The sequence below is a fragment of the Chlamydomonas reinhardtii genome, chromosome 14 (assembly GCF_000002595.2).
Source record: "Chlamydomonas reinhardtii strain CC-503 cw92 mt+ chromosome 14, whole genome shotgun sequence".
Taxonomy (NCBI): domain Eukaryota; kingdom Viridiplantae; phylum Chlorophyta; class Chlorophyceae; order Chlamydomonadales; family Chlamydomonadaceae; genus Chlamydomonas; species Chlamydomonas reinhardtii.
In genome coordinates, this window is record NC_057017.1 from 2,347,201 (window position 1) to 2,363,499 (window position 16,299).

Consider the following 16,299-nt stretch of genomic DNA (forward strand, 5'->3'; position numbering starts at 1 on the left):
GCTCTGATTCCCTCACATAGGGCGGTCAAAGACTACCTGTCTAGGATCGGAATGGAGACGGCGTCAGCCGCTCTCTCACGCGACCTATATCCTCTATCTGCGGTCCCGGCTGCTACTGCCGCCGCGGCATCGCTCGGCCGCTACTGCCGCGGCGGCATCACTCGGCTGCTACTGCCGCCGCGGCGTCACCCGGCTGCTACTGTCGCCGCGGCGTCACTCATCTGCCACTGCTGCCGCGGCGTCGCTCGGCTGCTACTGCCGCCGCGGCGTCACTCGCCTGCCACTGCCGCCCAGGCGTCGCTGTGCTGCTACTGCCGCCGTGGCGTCGATCGGCTGCCACTGCCGCCGCGGCGTCACTCAGCCGCCACGGCTGCCGCGGCGTCACTCAGCCGCCACGGCCGCCGCGGCGTCACTCAGCCGCCACGGCCGCCGCGGCGTCACTCGGCTGCCACTGCTGCAACGGCGTCACTCGGCTCTTGCACCGCCATGTGGTCGGCGCCGCCATGCATGCACGCCCTGTCGCAGCATCACAGGGGCCCTTGCACCCGCTCGTGCTCCCACAGCGCCCGGTCGTACTCCTGCGTCACCTGGCAGCCGCCCCCGTACCCCGACAGGCGCTGGCAGATGGAGCGCGGCAGCCGCGTGCGGCCCTGCAGGCCGGCCCATTCGAAGTCCACGAACTGGACCTGCACCTGCGCCCCGCCGCTGATGCTGCTGCCGCCTGCGCCGCTGCCCGCCGCCGCGTCCACGCCGCCGCCACCAGTGCAGCCGCCGCTGCCCGAGGCCGCCGCCGCAGCGCCCCGCACCATCACGTTGGCCTGCCGCAGGTCGGCGTGCACGCCCGGCAGCCGCCCACCGCGGCCGTCGTCCACCATCACCTCGTGCGCCCGGCGCAGCGCCGCCACCACCTCGCCGTGCAGCCGCCGCTTCTGGTCCGGCGGCAGGCTCCAGAACATGACCCAGCCGTCCTCGGCCGCCAGCCACTCCATCACCAGCATGGTCATGCCGCACGGCAGCGGCCGCGCCTCCTCCAGCACCAGCGCCGGCGCCAGGCCCGCCGCCGCCCAGGCGCGCTGCACGCGGACCGCGTCCGGGCTCATGCGCGTGAACTTGACGGCCACGGCCCTGCATGCACAACCCGCCCGGCGAGGAGGTAGAGGAATGAAAATGAAGGCCGTGGATAAGCGGGCAGAGCAAGATACAGGAGGTATTAGGTTCACCCAATTATCCCGCGCTCAAAGGCGTCACGAAGAAGGCATAATAATGCTTCCCATTCGCACAACGATCACCAGGCAGAAAGAAATTAAGGAGCTCGCCGCCCAATCACAGCCGCTGGTGGGGTAGGCGCCGCGGCGAGGCCGTGCCCCCCATCCATTGCTTGTCACCGCGCGCACCTGCCGCCGTGCTTGGCGGAGTACAGCGGCTTGTACACGCCAGGCCCAATGGCCCGCACGTCCATGAAGCCCGTCCCTGGGCGCAGCGGGTAGGGCAGCTGCAGGGACAGGTCGCGCACCGGCGGCACCACCCCGCGCCGCGCTTTCTTCTGCGCCTGCTCCTCTGAAGCTGACGGCGACGCCGAAGCCGAAGCCGACGCAGCCGAGGCCGAGCACTCCGCCGTGGGCGAGGCGGCAGGGGGCTGCGGCTGCTGCGCGAGGCGGCGGCACGAGTCCTTCAGCAGCCCGAAGCCGTCCTTGATGGCGCGCAGCACCAGCGCCAGGCGGTCCATGTGGTCTGGAGGTTGCAGGCACGGGGGGGGGGGATAAGTTCAATCGAGCTTCCAAATCCGAGACAGGGCGGGCCAGTGGAGCGGGGGGCCCACGCGTTCCTGTCCAACAAGGACGAACAGGCAACTGGCAAGCCGCAGCTCAACACGGACAAGCGCACGCAAGCACGGGTGATCCAAGGCGCTGAGGCCACGGTTCCTAAAATCGCGCATTTTGCCTGACGGCCAGGTGTGGCGCCCTGAGGAACTAGAAGTAGCGCGCACTAAATATGCGCGCCATCCACCCACCGCAGTGTTGCACTCAACGGTAAACGATACGCTTCGTTTGAAACGTCATACGATAAACAAACGGCCGGGACTGGCGTTTAGGGGGCTTGTAAACGGCTGATTTCAAACGCTCAACGGGTAGCGCTGAGCGGTTGAAACGACACGCCGATGGTGCCCGAGCCCTCCCGAGCCACCAGTGGACGAGTCCAGTTGCGCGGCTTCCTGATTAGCCGCCACCATTTGCTTGCTGGCATCCTCCAGAGCCTGGATAATTGTCTTCACCTCCCGTGAGACCTTAGCACAGGACAGTTCCGGAAGACCAAGGAGGTGCCCCTGGAGGTGCCCACGTACTCGCAAGGCAGAGTCGTAGAAATTATGACCGCACAACGTGCACTCTAAATGCTTGTTGCTTTAGCAGAATTAACATTGCCCCACTCTCGGCCGTTTTTGCTTTTCGGAGGCATTGCCGATGTCTCGCGGCCGTTTGTATGAAAGTTGTGCATTTGGATAACTTAAGTGCACTAGGGGGTTGGTTTGTACCCCAGAAACGCCTAAATACGCGATCAGCGTTGCGCAATAGTGGCACGAACCGTGGGTATGGGCCCCTCCAGGGAGACGTTTCAAAAGGCGTTTATAGGGTCGTTTTGACGGAATGCTCGCCGTTTCGTTTGAAACGATCGTTTATAAAGCTGAAATCCCGTTGAATGCAACACTGACCCACCGGGATCGCAGCGCTCCATGCTGAACAGGTGCAGGTAGGGCGTCAGCGGCTCGCACACCACGGTCACGTCGCGCGGCGACGCCAGCGCCGACACGCGCAGGTGCGGCCCCGCCAGCTCCAGCATCAGCGCCGGCAGCACCGTGTGCCGCACCTGCGCGGCCAGCTTCGGATCCGCCACGTAACATTGGTAGTAGCGCTGGCCCTGAATGTAGGGGTCTCCTGATTCGCCGATCTGCAGGGCGCGATAGCAAGCAGCGATAACAGGCTTGGCTCGGACGTGCATGAGATCATGAGATTGCGTGTGGTACCCATGCATGGCGGTTTGGCCCAGGCATGCAGCAACAGCAGGGGTTACAGGAAGGTGGGCTAAGCGCACAGGGGCAGGCGCCTGCTGCGGATCTGCCCAATCTGGGTGGAAGCTGCCGTCGTATGCGGCCGCCCCACGCACTCATGGCCAGCCACGCACCTCGTTCTTGACCCCCTGGATGTACATCGGCAGCCACATCGAAGCCGCCGGCCCGGTGCCGACGCAGCAGCGCAGGCTCCCGTCGGTCTCGAACTTCACGGTGCGAATGGGATGGTGGGCGTCAATCGGCTCGCCGAGGTAGCCTTCGAGCAGGGCAGAGAACTCATCCATGCGCTCCGTCTCGTTGCCAAAGCTCCGGGCCATGGTCTCGCACAGGCTGCAAACGGGCACATAATAATTGAGCGCAGTTACGTTGTGGTCACTCCCGTAGGAGCTATACGCATCAATGCAGACTTTCCACGGCGAAGTCAGGACGTCGACTTGCAATCCCGCCATTCCCGGGCCGCCAGGCTGTAAGAGTAAACCGGTGTGCGACCTTTCTAGTTTTGACCCCCAGCCTGTCGACCTGTGGCGGAGTGCCCACAACCTGTCCAACCTTCCGCGCGTGGCACAACACCACGCAAACCCAATTCATTCCCAACGCCATCCTCCCTGTTACCTTCTCGCCAGCACGAAGTCCACTTGTGACGGGGCCACGTCGTCAGCACCACCACCGCTGCTGCCACCGCCACTGCTGCTGCTGATGCCGCTACTGCCGCCATCGCTGCCGACGCCCCGCATCGCCGCGTGGAACATCGCCACCAGCTGGTCCAGCACTGGGTCGTACAGCGCAATCGGCAGAGCCCGGGTCGGGCCCTTGCCATCGGCTGGCCGAAAGCACTGGAAGAAGTCGTGATGCTGCGACCAGACCTCGCTGTGGGCCATGTCCGAGGGGCTTGGCAGCGCATCGAGCTGCGCCTGCAGCTGGGACCCTATGAGTATGCGTGCACACGAAGTCTCAGTATCCGCATTAACGTCACAGGCAGAAGCACGCAGCCCAGCGTCAGCAACGGCCCAGCGTCGGCAGCCCAGCGTCGGCTCCACACTCACGTACGAGGTCAGCGCCCCCGGCTGAAGCGCAAGTAGGCACGGCAAGTAGGCACTGGTCAGAATGGACCCAGGGCAGGTGTCACAGCTCTCAAGGCAAGGTGCAAGCGAGCCCCGCTTCGGCTCCTCGGCTCCTCGGCGCCCTGAACGCTCACCGTTCGGTTGCGAGAGTCGCAGCTGCTCCTTCTCTTTGCGCAGCTGCGCCTCCTTGTTGCGCAGCTGCTCCTTCTTGCTGCGCAGCTGCTCCTCCTTGTTGCGCAGCTGCTTCTTCTCGCTGCGCGCAGCAACCAGCTCGTCGCGGCAAAACTGCCGCTCGTCACATAGCTGCTGCTCGAGAAGGCGCCGCCGCGCTTTATCCTCCTCGTTGAGAGCTGGCTTGAGGAGCTGCGCCTGCACGTCGCTGAGGTCCTGGCGGATCTTTTCCACGCGAGACACGAGGTCGTCTTGCCGCGCTTGCTTCTTCTCGATTTCCTTCTCGACCTTGTCTATGTCGGACGTGGTCTTTGCTATGTCCCTCTCTACTGCCTCAAACTCCCGAGCAACGTCTACAGGGCGGTTCATGCGGTTCATGGTACCTAAAGGCTCCTACATGCTAGAAAGCTGCAAATACGTTCGTTACATTTTGGTGGGTTCGCCTGAGACACAAACAACTCGCACCGAGGACAGGCGGGGACCGAATTGACGTGCAATGACACAATGGCCTCAGCTCCCTTGCTCCAACTCGCTGCGAACCACCACTAGCGGCCAGGTTTGGTCACACCGTGCGGCCTTGCTGTGTCGGTTGTATACTTATATATGCGGGCGTCCAGCTAGGGCCGTGGGGGAATGGCGAAGTCGCTTTCTTTCGGGGGAGGGGGGCCGGAGACGCGGGGCACGGAGGGAGAGGGGAGAGCCCGCGAGCGCCGCACGAGTGCGGTACCGATTCCGAGTACCTTGTAGCGGGGTCTGTCGGGATGGTTTCGATATGTGGCATGTAGCCAGTGGCTGCATTTTCACCAAGCATTAATGCCCGGCAGTGCCACCGCCGACGTTCCCAGACTGGGCCCGTCAGTCGTTCTTCGTCTGTTCAACACCATAGCTTGAGCGCTATGTCGTTATCGTTTGCTTGTGTAGTATTATTTCACATTATAAGGGCAAAGATCGCAGCGCTGCAAGATCCGTCACAAAGTTATTATGCAGCCTGCACAATTGTGTCAATAAAATAGCGCGTTAGAAACAATTCCTCCACGGCCCTAGCTGGACACCCGCATATATAAGTACATAACCGACACAGCAAGGCCGCACGGTGTGACCAAACCTGGCCACATTCCCCGCCCTCAAACTCTCCCCGCCCCTCTCACAATGGTCCTCAACAAGGGGCACGCCCCATGACCGCTAGTGGTGGTTTGCAGCGAGTTGGAGCAAGGGAGCTGAGGCCATTGTGTCATTGCGCGTCAATTCGGTCCCCGCCTGTCCTCGGTGCGAGTTGTTTGTGTCTCAGGAGAACCCACCAAAATGTAACGAACGTATTTGCAGCTTTCTAGCATGTAAGAGCCTTAGGTACCATGAACCGCATGAACCGCCCTGTAGACGTTGCTCGGGAGTTTGAGGCAGTAGAGAGGGACATAGCAAAGACCACGTCCGACATAGACAAGGTCGAGAAGGAAATCGAGAAGAAGCAAGCGCGGCAAGACGACCTCGTGTCTCGCGTGGAAAAGATCCGCCAGGACCTCAGCGACGTGCAGGCGCAGCTCCTCAAGCCAGCTCTCAACGAGGAGGATAAAGCGCGGCGGCGCCTTCTCGAGCAGCAGCTATGTGACGAGCGGCAGTTTTGCCGCGACGAGCTGGTTGCTGCGCGCAGCGAGAAGGAGCAGCTGCGCAGCGAGAAGGAGCAGCTGCGCAACAAGAAGGAGCAGCTGCGCAACAAGGAGGCGCAGCTGCGCAAAGAGAAGGAGCAGCTGCGACTCTTGGAGCAAGCGCACCCGAACGGTGAGCGTTCAGGGCGCCGAGGAGCCGAGGAGCCGAAGCGGGGCTCGCTTGCACCTTGCCTTGAGAGCTGTGACACCTGCCCTGGGTCCATTCTGACCAGTGCCTACTTGCCGTGCCTACTTGCGCTTCAGCCGGGGGCGCTGACCTCGTACGTGAGTGTGGAGCCGACGCTGGGCTGCCGACGCTGGGCCGTTGCTGACGCTGGGCTGCGTGCTTCTGCCTGTGACGTTAATGCGGATACTGAGACTTCGTGTGCGCGCATACTCATAGGGTCCCAGCTGCAGGCGCAGCTCGATGCGCTGCCAAGCCCCTCGGACATGGCCCACAGCGAGGTCTGGTCGCAGCATCACGACTTCTTCCAGTGCTTTCGGCCAGCCGATGGCAAGGGCCCGACCCGGGCTCTGCCGATTGCGCTGTACGACCCAGTGCTGGACCAGCTGGTGGCGATGTTCCACGCGGCGATGCGGGGCGTCGGCAGCGATGGCGGCAGTAGCGGCATCAGCAGCAGCAGTGGCGGTGGCAGCAGCGGTGGTGGTGCTGACGACGTGGCCCCGTCACAAGTGGACTTCGTGCTGGCGAGAAGGTAACAGGGAGGATGGCGTTGGGAATGAATTGGGTTTGCGTGGTGTTGTGCCACGCGCGGAAGGTTGGACGGGTTGTGGGCACTCCGCCACAGGTCGACAGGCTGGGGGTCAAAACTAGAAAGGTCGCACACCGGTTTACTCTTACAGCCTGGCGGCCCGGGAACGGCGGGATTGCAAGTCGACGTCCTGACTTCGCCGTGGAAAGTCTGCATTGATGCGTATAGCTCCTACGGGAGTGACCACAACGTAACTGCGCTCAATTATTATGTGCCCGTTTGCAGCCTGTGCGAGACCATGGCCCGGAGCTTTGGCAACGAGACGGAGCGCATGGATGAGTTCTCTGCCCTGCTCGAAGGCTACCTCGGCGAGCCGATTGACGCCCACCATCCCATTCGCACCGTGAAGTTCGAGACCGACGGGAGCCTGCGCTGCTGCGTCGGCACCGGGCCGGCGGCTTCGATGTGGCTGCCGATGTACATCCAGGGGGTCAAGAACGAGGTGCGTGGCTGGCCATGAGTGCGTGGGGCGGCCGCATACGACGGCAGCTTCCACCCAGATTGGGCAGATCCGCAGCAGGCGCCTGCCCCTGTGCGCTTAGCCCACCTTCCTGTAACCCCTGCTGTTGCTGCATGCCTGGGCCAAACCGCCATGCATGGGTACCACACGCAATCTCATGATCTCATGCACGTCCGAGCCAAGCCTGTTATCGCTGCTTGCTATCGCGCCCTGCAGATCGGCGAATCAGGAGACCCCTACATTCAGGGCCAGCGCTACTACCAATGTTACGTGGCGGATCCGAAGCTGGCCGCGCAGGTGCGGCACACGGTGCTGCCGGCGCTGATGCTGGAGCTGGCGGGGCCGCACCTGCGCGTGTCGGCGCTGGCGTCACCGCGCGACGTGACCGTGGTGTGCGAGCCGCTGACGCCCTACCTGCACCTGTTCAGCATGGAGCGCTGCGATCCCGGTGGGTGGATGGCGCGCATATTTAGTGCGCGCTACTTCTAGTTCCTCAGGCGCCACACCTGGCCGTCAGGCAAAATGCGCGATTTCAGGAACCGTGGCCTCAGCGCCTTGGATCACCCGTGCTTGCGTGCGCTTGTCCGTGTTGAGCTGCGGCTTGCCAGTTGCCTGTTCGTCCTTGTTGGACAGGAACGCGTGGGCCCCCCGCTCCACTGGCCCGCCCTGTCTCGGATTTGGAAGCTCGATTGAACTTATCCCCCCCCGTGCCTGCAACCTCCAGACCACATGGACCGCCTGGCGCTGGTGCTGCGCGCCATCAAGGACGGCTTCGGGCTGCTGAAGGACTCGTGCCGCCGCCTCGTGCAGCAGCCGCAGCCCCCTGCCGCCTCGCCCACGGCGGAGTGCTCGGCCTCGGCTGCGTCGGCTTCGGCTTTGGCGTCGCCGTCAGCTTCAGAGGAGCAGGCGCAGAAGAAAGCGCGGCGCGGGGTGGTGCCGCCGGTGCGCGACCTGTCCCTGCAGCTGCCCTACCCGCTGCGCCCAGGGACGGGCTTCATGGACGTGCGGGCCATTGGGCCTGGCGTGTACAAGCCGCTGTACTCCGCCAAGCACGGCGGCAGGTGCGCGCGGTGACAAGCAATGGATGGGGGGCACGGCCTCGCCGCGGCGCCTACCCCACCAGCGGCTGTTGATGGGGCGGCGAGCTCCTTAATTTCTTTCTGCCTGGTGATCGTTGTGCGAATGGGAAGCATTATTATGCCTTCTTCGTGACGCCTTTGAGCGCGGGATAATTGGGTGAACCTAATACCTCCTGTATCTTGCTCTGCCCGCTTATCCCCGGCCTTCATTTTCATTCCTCTACCTCCTCGCCGGGCGGGTGGTGCATGCAGGGCCGTGGCCGTCAAGTTCACGCGCATGAGCCCGGACGCGGTCCGCGTGCAGCGCGCCTGGGCGGCGGCGGGCCTGGCGCCGGCGCTGGTGCTGGAGGAGGCGCGGCCGCTGCCGTGCGGCATGACCATGCTGGTGATGGAGTGGCTGGCGGCCGAGGACGGCTGGGTCATGTTCTGGAGCCTGCCGCCGGACCAGAAGCGGCGGCTGCACGGCGAGGTGGTGGCGGCGCTGCGCCGGGCGCACGAGGTGATGGTGGACGACGGCCGCGGTGGGCGGCTGCCGGGCGTGCACGCCGACCTGCGGCAGGCCAACGTGATGGTGCGGGGCGCTGCGGCGGCGGCCTCGGGCAGCGGCGGCTGCACTGGTGGCGGCGGCGAGGACGCGGCGGCGGGCAGCGGCGCAGGCGGCAGCAGCATCAGCGGCGGGGCGCAGGTGCAGGTCCAGTTCGTGGACTTCGAATGGGCCGGCCTGCAGGGCCGCACGCGGCTGCCGCGCTCCATCTGCCAGCGCCTGCCGGGGTACGGGGGCGGCGGCCAGGTGACGCAGGAGTACGACCGGGCGCTGTGGGAGCACGAGCGGGTGCAAGGGCCCCTGTGATGCTGCGACAGGGCGTGCATGCATGGCGGCGCCGACCACATGGCGGTGCAAGAGCCGAGTGAAGCCGTTGCAGCAGTGGCAGCCGAGCGACGCCGCGGCGGCAGTGGCAGTTGAGCGACGTCGCGGCGGCAGTGGCAGCCGAGTGACGCCGCGGCGGCAGTGGCGGCTGAGTGACGCCGCGGCGGCAGTGGCAGCCGATCGACGCCACGGCGGCAGTAGCAGCACAGCGACGCCTGGGCGGCAGTGGCAGGCGAGTGACGCCGCGGCGGCAGTAGCAGCCGAGCGACGCCGCGGCGGCAGTAGCAGCCGAGTGACGGCGCGGCGGCAGTAGCAGCCGAGTGACGGCGCGGCGGCCGTGGCAGATGAGTGACGCCGCGGCGACAGTAGCAGCCGGGTGACGCCGCGGCGGCAGTAGCAGCCGAGTGATGCCGCCGCGGCAGTAGCGGCCGAGCGATGCCGCGGCGGCAGTAGCAGCCGGGACCGCAGAGAGAGGATATAGGTCGCGTGAGAGAGCGGCTGACGCCGTCTCCATTCCGATCCTAGACAGGTAGTCTTTGACCGCCCTATGTGAGGGAATCAGAGCCAACATGTAGCCAGGTCTTGATTGTCTAGTGATGATGATGATGATGATGATGATGATGATGATGTGTTACAGGATTGGAAGTGTGCGTTCCTTCTCCCAGTAACGAGACTAACCGAGCCAGTTATACGGACGCGAAGGGCTGATTGCTGCGTCCAGGGGAGTCACAGGAAGTGGAGTCCAGTGGCTGGGTGGAGACGGGGAAACGGAGCGCCCGTAGGAACAGGAGGGGTGTTGCAGGAGATAGGGCTCCCCGGCCCGGGCCAATGGTCCTACAAGGAAAGGATAGCGCGCACGATCGTGCACACCACCTTGTAACCAAACACACACAGGGTTCCAAGGAGGACCGGGGGAATCACTAAAAGCTGTCTGGAGTCTGGGGGATCGTAGTCGATGTCTTGTGATAATACCCAAGGATGGAGTCCAGGCTGTTGGGCGGGGACTCTGACTGCTGACGGAGAAGTTGGGCGCGTGTCGAGCACAAGTGCGGACGAGGCGGCACGACGTAGGCTGGGAGCGCGGAGTCGCTGGGAATCCAATACCAGGCTGATAATAGGTTAGCTTGACAGTACCGATGCACTGTACCTTAGTAAAGAACACCTGATACGTAGTAGTCGTGGACCGGGACAAGGGGTGTCAGCTTTGGAACAGCTGTGGAAATGGGCTGAGCCCCTACACAGCAAGGGACGTGACGTTTAGCATGGGTGGCATTGACGGGCCCAGTCGCCATGCAACCTAGAACGGGCTAGCAGTTGACGTAGTTGGCATTGAGTAGTACAGTCGAACACGCCTAACTTCGTTGCGCAAAGTAAGTTTCCCGGCGTTATAAGGGCCCACCGGCCCGGGCCACTGGTACTTACGGGGACAGGATAGCACGCATGCTCGTGCACACCACCTTGTAACCAACAACAACAGAACGCAGCCGGAGCACCCTTCGTTCATGTGCGCCCTACCCCAGCGTCGCAGGCTCAGTCAGCGTGGGGTAGGGTGCCGACTGGGTACCACCCGAGCTAGAGCAAGGGACGTGAACCCCCAGCTGGGCGGCCCCGCCTGCTGACTCTGATGAACGGCAACCTTGCAATCCGGATGATTCGGATGATTCGTGCTAACTGTATATCAGGCTCGGGGGCAGTGAGACGGGGGAATGGCGCACCACGCCCTGGCACGCTCCACGCCACGCCACCACCTCCACAAACTCCACCTAGGGTAACCGGACGCGCCTATCCTATGCATGTCTCCCGTAACCGATTGCAAAGACCAGAAACGGCTTTGAGGGCTCGGGTTTCGGACCTAGGGCCGCGACACATTCGAAGGTGACCAGGCTGATTGCACAAACTTTGACATTCTCGCCCCGGAACGCTTGTAGTCGACATATTTGGATCCATATATGCAAGATATTCAGGGCCCAGGCGCTATGTTCGCCGACCGACGAAAGTCAATGTGTCAATCGACGCGCGAGTTCGCTTCTCGCTCCGACGTTTCTGGGCCAACTTAGCATTCAATATACGTTCATACGAGCTTTAACGTGGTATTTGCGGTTTATGCTGGGACTGAGTTTGGTGCCGACGATCGCTTCGCTCAGGGGGCTCAGCCCAAAAACTCGACGCCTAGGGCGCGCGTTTCAGCACACTTTCCGAACATCAGTCCGGCCTTTCCAACCCCGACACCCGCGCCTCCTCACTCTCCGGTTATGTTCGTCTCACACTCGCATGCGCCGCGCCCGCCACACTGCCGTACATTTCGGGCTCCCTCTTCTGTCTTGCTGCCTACTGTTTTTGCCCTTGCTTGTCACACTGTCACCCGGCCACTGCTTGCTGCACGCTGTCCGCATTTTCTCTACTGCTCCGTCGGCGCTCACCCGTGGACGCTGGCCGCCTGCCTGCAGGTACGCTGCGCTAACACTTCGCGCGTGATGCATAGAGCGTGTGTGTGATGCTATCGCCTGGCCGGGCGTCCGGAGTGTGAGGAACGCGCATCAGCAAACTCGCGGCAGCCACTCAGCCAGCAACACTTCGGTACAGTAATTCCCGCGCTCGACTAACTCTGTACACGCGGCCTTCACACCACTGCTCGATGCGTTGCACAAGATATGATCGGGGGCGGGATTTCACTTGCCCACGCGGGACTTCGCAACTTGCCCCTTGACATGCTCCATCGCACATACGACACGTGCCGCCGTGTCACTTCTTGGTGGACACACCATGTTCTGCTGTCCCAACACCCTGGCAGCAATGCCTGACTGCCAGGAATTCCCGGCTACCGCACTTTGCACCTACAGACAGCCTTGTAACAGCTGAAAAACGGGCTGAGCTGAGATGGATAGTGTCCGCCATGCTTCATAAGATTTGAGGAGGGATCCGCTGGAGTCTGGGGTCAGTGATTCCCCTCCTGACGAGTTTTTTACCCCCCATCTTGCAAGCCAAATAACTTTTGTGCGACAACGTCCCCAGCCAGTCTCCCGAACATCAAGTATTTACAACCCAATGAACCTGCTGCCCGAGTTTGGTGACTGGGGACGTTGTCGCACAAAAGTTATTTGGCTTGCAAGATGGGGGGTACAAAACTCGTGCCTGCCATTGCGTGAGGGGGTTGTGGAGGCATGCGGTGATGGGGTGTTTGTGCGGTTTCCAGGCAGCAGAGGCAGAGGTGGCGTGGGCGGCGGGCGCGTGTGGCGGCGTGGTGCTGTCCGGGAGCGGTCAGTCGCGGCAGGGGATGAAGGCAACGCCCGGTATCTTCGTTAACATGGTGTGTAGGGCGTGGAGGTGGGCCCGGGGCGCGGTTGCGGGTGAGCATACGCGGACAGGCGGGGGTGGAGATTGAAGGCAGTGAGCATTCGGAGGTGGTGGGCGGGGCTGTCGTGGCCTGGCCTGGCAGTGGATCACTGAGAAATCCATAAAGGCAAGGCAGGTGATCATTGTGCTAGTGTACACGGCAGTCTCCGCTGCCCCCCTGACTACAGTCACAATTGTTACACGTGTCGGTTGTGCTCGTGTGTCCTTGCTGGGCATGGATACGCTCGTATGTTGACAGGCGCGGGTACCCTCTACACAGCAAGTAAAGCAACTCATGCACATGGCCGGACGCCCGGACCTGACGTCGCAATCCCACCATATCGTACGCCAAGCTAAAGTGCTAAACAAGTCGTCAATGCATTCACGCACGTGTGCGGCGTTGTGCTATGTACAGCAATCTGGGTACGGCCGACCTTCGCCAGCGGACTGTAAATCTCCAGCCTATCGGGGGCATCCGAGCGAGGTGACGCTTCGGGCATCTGGCTGCAAATGTACCACCACCTCCATCCTTGCTTGTATCCACAGTCCAACTAGTACGAACCGCAACTTCCGCCTCGTCCATCCTCTTCCCCGGATCCCACGCCCGACGATTCAGTAGCCTTACCAGCCAGAGCCTAGGGGCGGCCCCGCCATGAGCTCTATGTCGCGGCCCATTGTAAAACAGCGGGGGTGCACCCTGCTGGTCCGGTCACCAGCAGCGCTAACGGCATTCGGCGAACGCCAGCACATGAAACCCCACAAAAGACCCGCACATTTGTCAACCGTGTGTGCCCTTCACAGCCTTACCACTTTCACTGAAAGTTAGTAAGACGCAAGGAACCCAACTGAGCACATGACAACTGCGCAGGGAACCACACCGCCAGCTTGCGTATTCGTACAACATCCATCTTCATTACGGCATATCATACATGACAGTCCATACCTATTCGTAACGTCGCATACATAATCACACATGACGAAACACAAAACTGCGAAACTTGAATAAAACTGTCAAGCGCGGCGCCGCATCCAACCATGGCGTGAACGTGAATAGGGGGGGGGGCACGTTACAAGCGCGTACCCAACTCAGCCATCGTGTAAGTCTGTGCTTGACGCAAATGCCAAAACAAGTCCAAACCATGTGTGAGGAAATCCCGGGAAATCCCTGTCATGTGCTATGCTCCACAGAGCACTCAACACTTCGCGCCAAATATACCAAATTGCCTGGCATTACCATGCTCAGTTGCCGCCGCCAGTTTGACAACGTGTGTGCTGCAGTTCCACAAATGCGCATCAACCCAATTCCTCCCCTTCATGCCGCATGGCCCTGCCTGCGTTGAATGGCCATGCCGCAGCGGAACAGCGTCTCTCTTCTGCTGCACCCCTGACCCGCGCAACCACGAACTTCAAGAATCGCATTTCGTTACCTGCAGCAGGCAAGGCGCCCTGCCCGCCCTCCACATCCGTTTCAAGTTCCCCCCAACCCCGTGCCCCAACCCCGATCCCCAGCCCTCAGCAGGCAGGCCCTGCTGCTGCAATAAGCAGCACTGCCAACACACACATTCCCATGCATTGCACCGCCCCATATCAGCTCATCCCGCAAGGCCAAAAATACAGCCACCACGGACATAGCCTTAGTCGCCACACCCACTCTGCGCGTCTCGCTTCCGGCACACATGTGAACGGCGTGACCTGCTGCCTGCAGGCTAGCTCCATCCGGCGCCGCGGTGCCGGTGAGGGCGCCGCACAGCGCCTGCTGACTTGTGTGAAGCCCGCGCTCCCAAACTGCAAATGTTTGCTTCAACCTCAACTTTAAGTCCATAAACTTCAATCTTGCATGGACCACCGAAGTAACACATGCATGCCCGTACTCGTAGCCCATGCGTCGGCGCCAAGCCTATCTGGTGAGCGGATCTGGCTGTGCCCCCACCCACCATCCCTCACAGCATGGGCCGAGCATGCATGCGCCGGGTGCCTGGCCGCCGCAGTGCATCATGCACCTTGCCTCCGCAGCAGCGCCCGCGTGTATGTCGCCGCCGCAACACGCCTACAATGATGCATGCGTGCATGCATCTGCATGCACGCCTGCATGCGTTCGTGCACGCACGCGCTTACGAGATGATGCATGTGCATGGTGCCATGGGCGTGAGCTGCTCCTGCATCTCCTGCGCCACGCCCGCCGCAATCAGGCCTGCGATGCGCTCACGCACCACTGCCATGCTGGGGCGCGCGGCCTGCGCGTGCGACACGTCAGCGTCAGCGCACGGGCGGGAGTTCGGTTTGGTTCGGTTAGCTTAAGTTAAGCTGAGGCGCGGCGCAAGCAGCAGCGTGCGTGCGCCTCAAGGCTAGTGCCACCAACAAAGCCGCCCTCCGAAGCGCATTCCCACCCCGCATTCCCGTCGTTGTTGAACCCGCAGTCCCGTCGTTATTGATGGACGGTTTGTTGCGGCCCCTTCACCCCCCCCCCCGCTTCGCCGCTTGCACGCACGCACCGGGTCCTGCGCCCAGCAGTCCGCAATGAGCTGCTTGACGTGGTGGGGCCAGCGCTCCGGCAGCGGCGGCCGATAGCCCTCTGAGACCTGCGTACACAAACACACACACACACGCAGTAGTGATTATCGTTTTCTAACACATGCACATGTGCGTACAGTCATGCGGCCGGCGCACAGGTGGCATCTGAATGTAAAAGCTGCGTCGTGTTGTAGCGGGACCACGAACAGACGCCGCAAGTGCCGGTGATTTGGGCGCGGGGTAGTCACGAAACACACACGCTGCACAGGACACGGACGTACCTTGGCTGCGTAGCCCTCAACCTCCTCCTCCGTGCCCTGGATGCTGATGGCGCACACCTGCACCCGCGCATAGACACAGGACAGCGCAATGTGCGCGAGGGGAAGTCTGGCATGAAGAGGGAAAGGGAGAGGAGCCCAGGGTGTTTGTGTCGGATGACACGTACGGCACACCTGGATCCCAAACCACACATCGGCGGGGCCACTGCCGCCAAGCAACATACATGTACAGTACGCGCATTCCCCGCACGGCGCTCTTGTATCGCCCACGCGGAGTGCCAGTCATCGTCGTCCAACGACGACGACATCCCCCCGCCGCCCCGCCCCCATCGAACGCACCATCTGGTAGCGGTTCAGCACCTGGGGGCCGACAAAGAAATACAATGAGGCAACGCAGGACGCATCATAATCAGTCAAACAGAGCAAACTCTCTGCAGGCCCGCGGCCATTGCAAGCTCGCAATCCGGTTCCGCGCCATTTTTAATGCTACCCACCGGAGTAGATCCTGGCCAGACACGGGAATGCTGCCGGATGCCTCCTGATGCTTACACACCGGTGCGCTCACCTCGAACAGAATGACTCCGAAGCTGAACACGTCGACCTTCTCATTGTAGGCCTCCTGACGGTACATCTCGGGCGCCCTACAGCGGCGGCGGGGAGGGACAGATACGGGGTTCGTTGGCGGGGTGCGTGAAAGGGTAGGGGCCAGCGGGGCTGGGTGAGCACGGTGGGTTTGTGAGGGCAAGGCAACAATGGCAGTCGCGTTTGGCCTGAAGCTGCATGGCGAAGCCAGGTGCGCATTGCATAGATTCAGCGGCAGGCGGGAGCCACTTCAATGTGATTATTGTTGCCAGACATCTCAGCTCCTCACAACCACCAGCAACTCACATGCTGACGGTGATGCGAAGCGGACGGCGGCGAGGCAGCGGCGGCGGCGGTGACGGCACAGGCACAGACGGGCAAAGGCGGCCACGTGGCATTTGTGGGCACGGGCAGGGAATCAGTAGTGAAACCACGACTGACTGCTATTCGGTACATTAGCTTGTCCCAGCACCCCT

General features: G+C 62.2%; 3 protein-coding genes across 5 annotated transcripts in view; 1 reads left to right on the forward strand and 2 right to left on the reverse strand.

Moving 5' to 3' along the window:
* CHLRE_14g623850v5 (uncharacterized protein) overlaps positions 1-5,280 on the reverse strand; it is a 5,664-nt gene extending 384 nt beyond the window's left edge. Inside the window, exons 1-7 of one of the 2 annotated variants that reach the window (XM_043070239.1) lie at positions 4,260-5,280; positions 4,108-4,128; positions 3,677-3,989; positions 3,178-3,394; positions 2,712-2,943; positions 1,395-1,731; positions 1-1,125 (exon numbers count right to left, since the gene is read on the reverse strand). The exon at positions 1-1,125 is cut by the window's left edge and continues 384 nt beyond it. In XM_043070239.1, the coding sequence (XP_042916913.1) occupies positions 528-1,125; positions 1,395-1,731; positions 2,712-2,943; positions 3,178-3,394; positions 3,677-3,989; positions 4,108-4,128; positions 4,260-4,674 (2,133 nt within the window). In that variant the 5' untranslated portion in view covers positions 4,675-5,280 and the 3' untranslated portion in view covers positions 1-527. The remainder of the gene's footprint in view (positions 1,126-1,394; positions 1,732-2,711; positions 2,944-3,177; positions 3,395-3,676; positions 3,990-4,107; positions 4,129-4,259) is intronic. The other variant, XM_043070240.1, reaches the window with a different exon arrangement.
* Positions 5,281-5,586: 306 nt separating this feature from the next.
* CHLRE_14g623900v5 (uncharacterized protein) lies at positions 5,587-10,595 on the forward strand. Of its 2 annotated transcripts, XM_043070241.1 has the most exons (7): positions 5,587-6,072; positions 6,204-6,224; positions 6,343-6,655; positions 6,938-7,154; positions 7,389-7,620; positions 7,897-8,233; positions 8,504-10,595. In XM_043070241.1, the coding sequence occupies exons 1-7, from the start codon at positions 5,649-5,651 to the stop codon at positions 9,099-9,101; spliced, it is 2,142 nt and encodes a 713-aa protein (XP_042916914.1). In that variant the 5' UTR covers positions 5,587-5,648; the 3' UTR covers positions 9,102-10,595. The 2 variants fall into 2 exon arrangements, with proteins under 2 accessions (XP_042916914.1, XP_042916915.1); XM_043070242.1 differs by lacking the exon at positions 6,204-6,224 and having other exon boundaries at positions 5,604-6,072.
* A 2,042-nt stretch (positions 10,596-12,637) lies between these two features.
* On the reverse strand, positions 12,638-16,280 carry CHLRE_14g623926v5 (uncharacterized protein). Its single transcript, XM_043070243.1, has 6 exons — positions 16,130-16,280; positions 15,807-15,882; positions 15,581-15,601; positions 15,245-15,301; positions 14,945-15,031; positions 12,638-14,686 (listed from the first exon to the last, which is right to left on the reverse strand). Exons 1-6 carry the CDS (start codon positions 16,219-16,221, stop codon positions 14,564-14,566), a joined length of 456 nt encoding a protein of 151 aa, XP_042916916.1. The 5' UTR covers positions 16,222-16,280; the 3' UTR covers positions 12,638-14,563.
* Between the last annotated feature and the right edge of the window lie 19 nt (positions 16,281-16,299).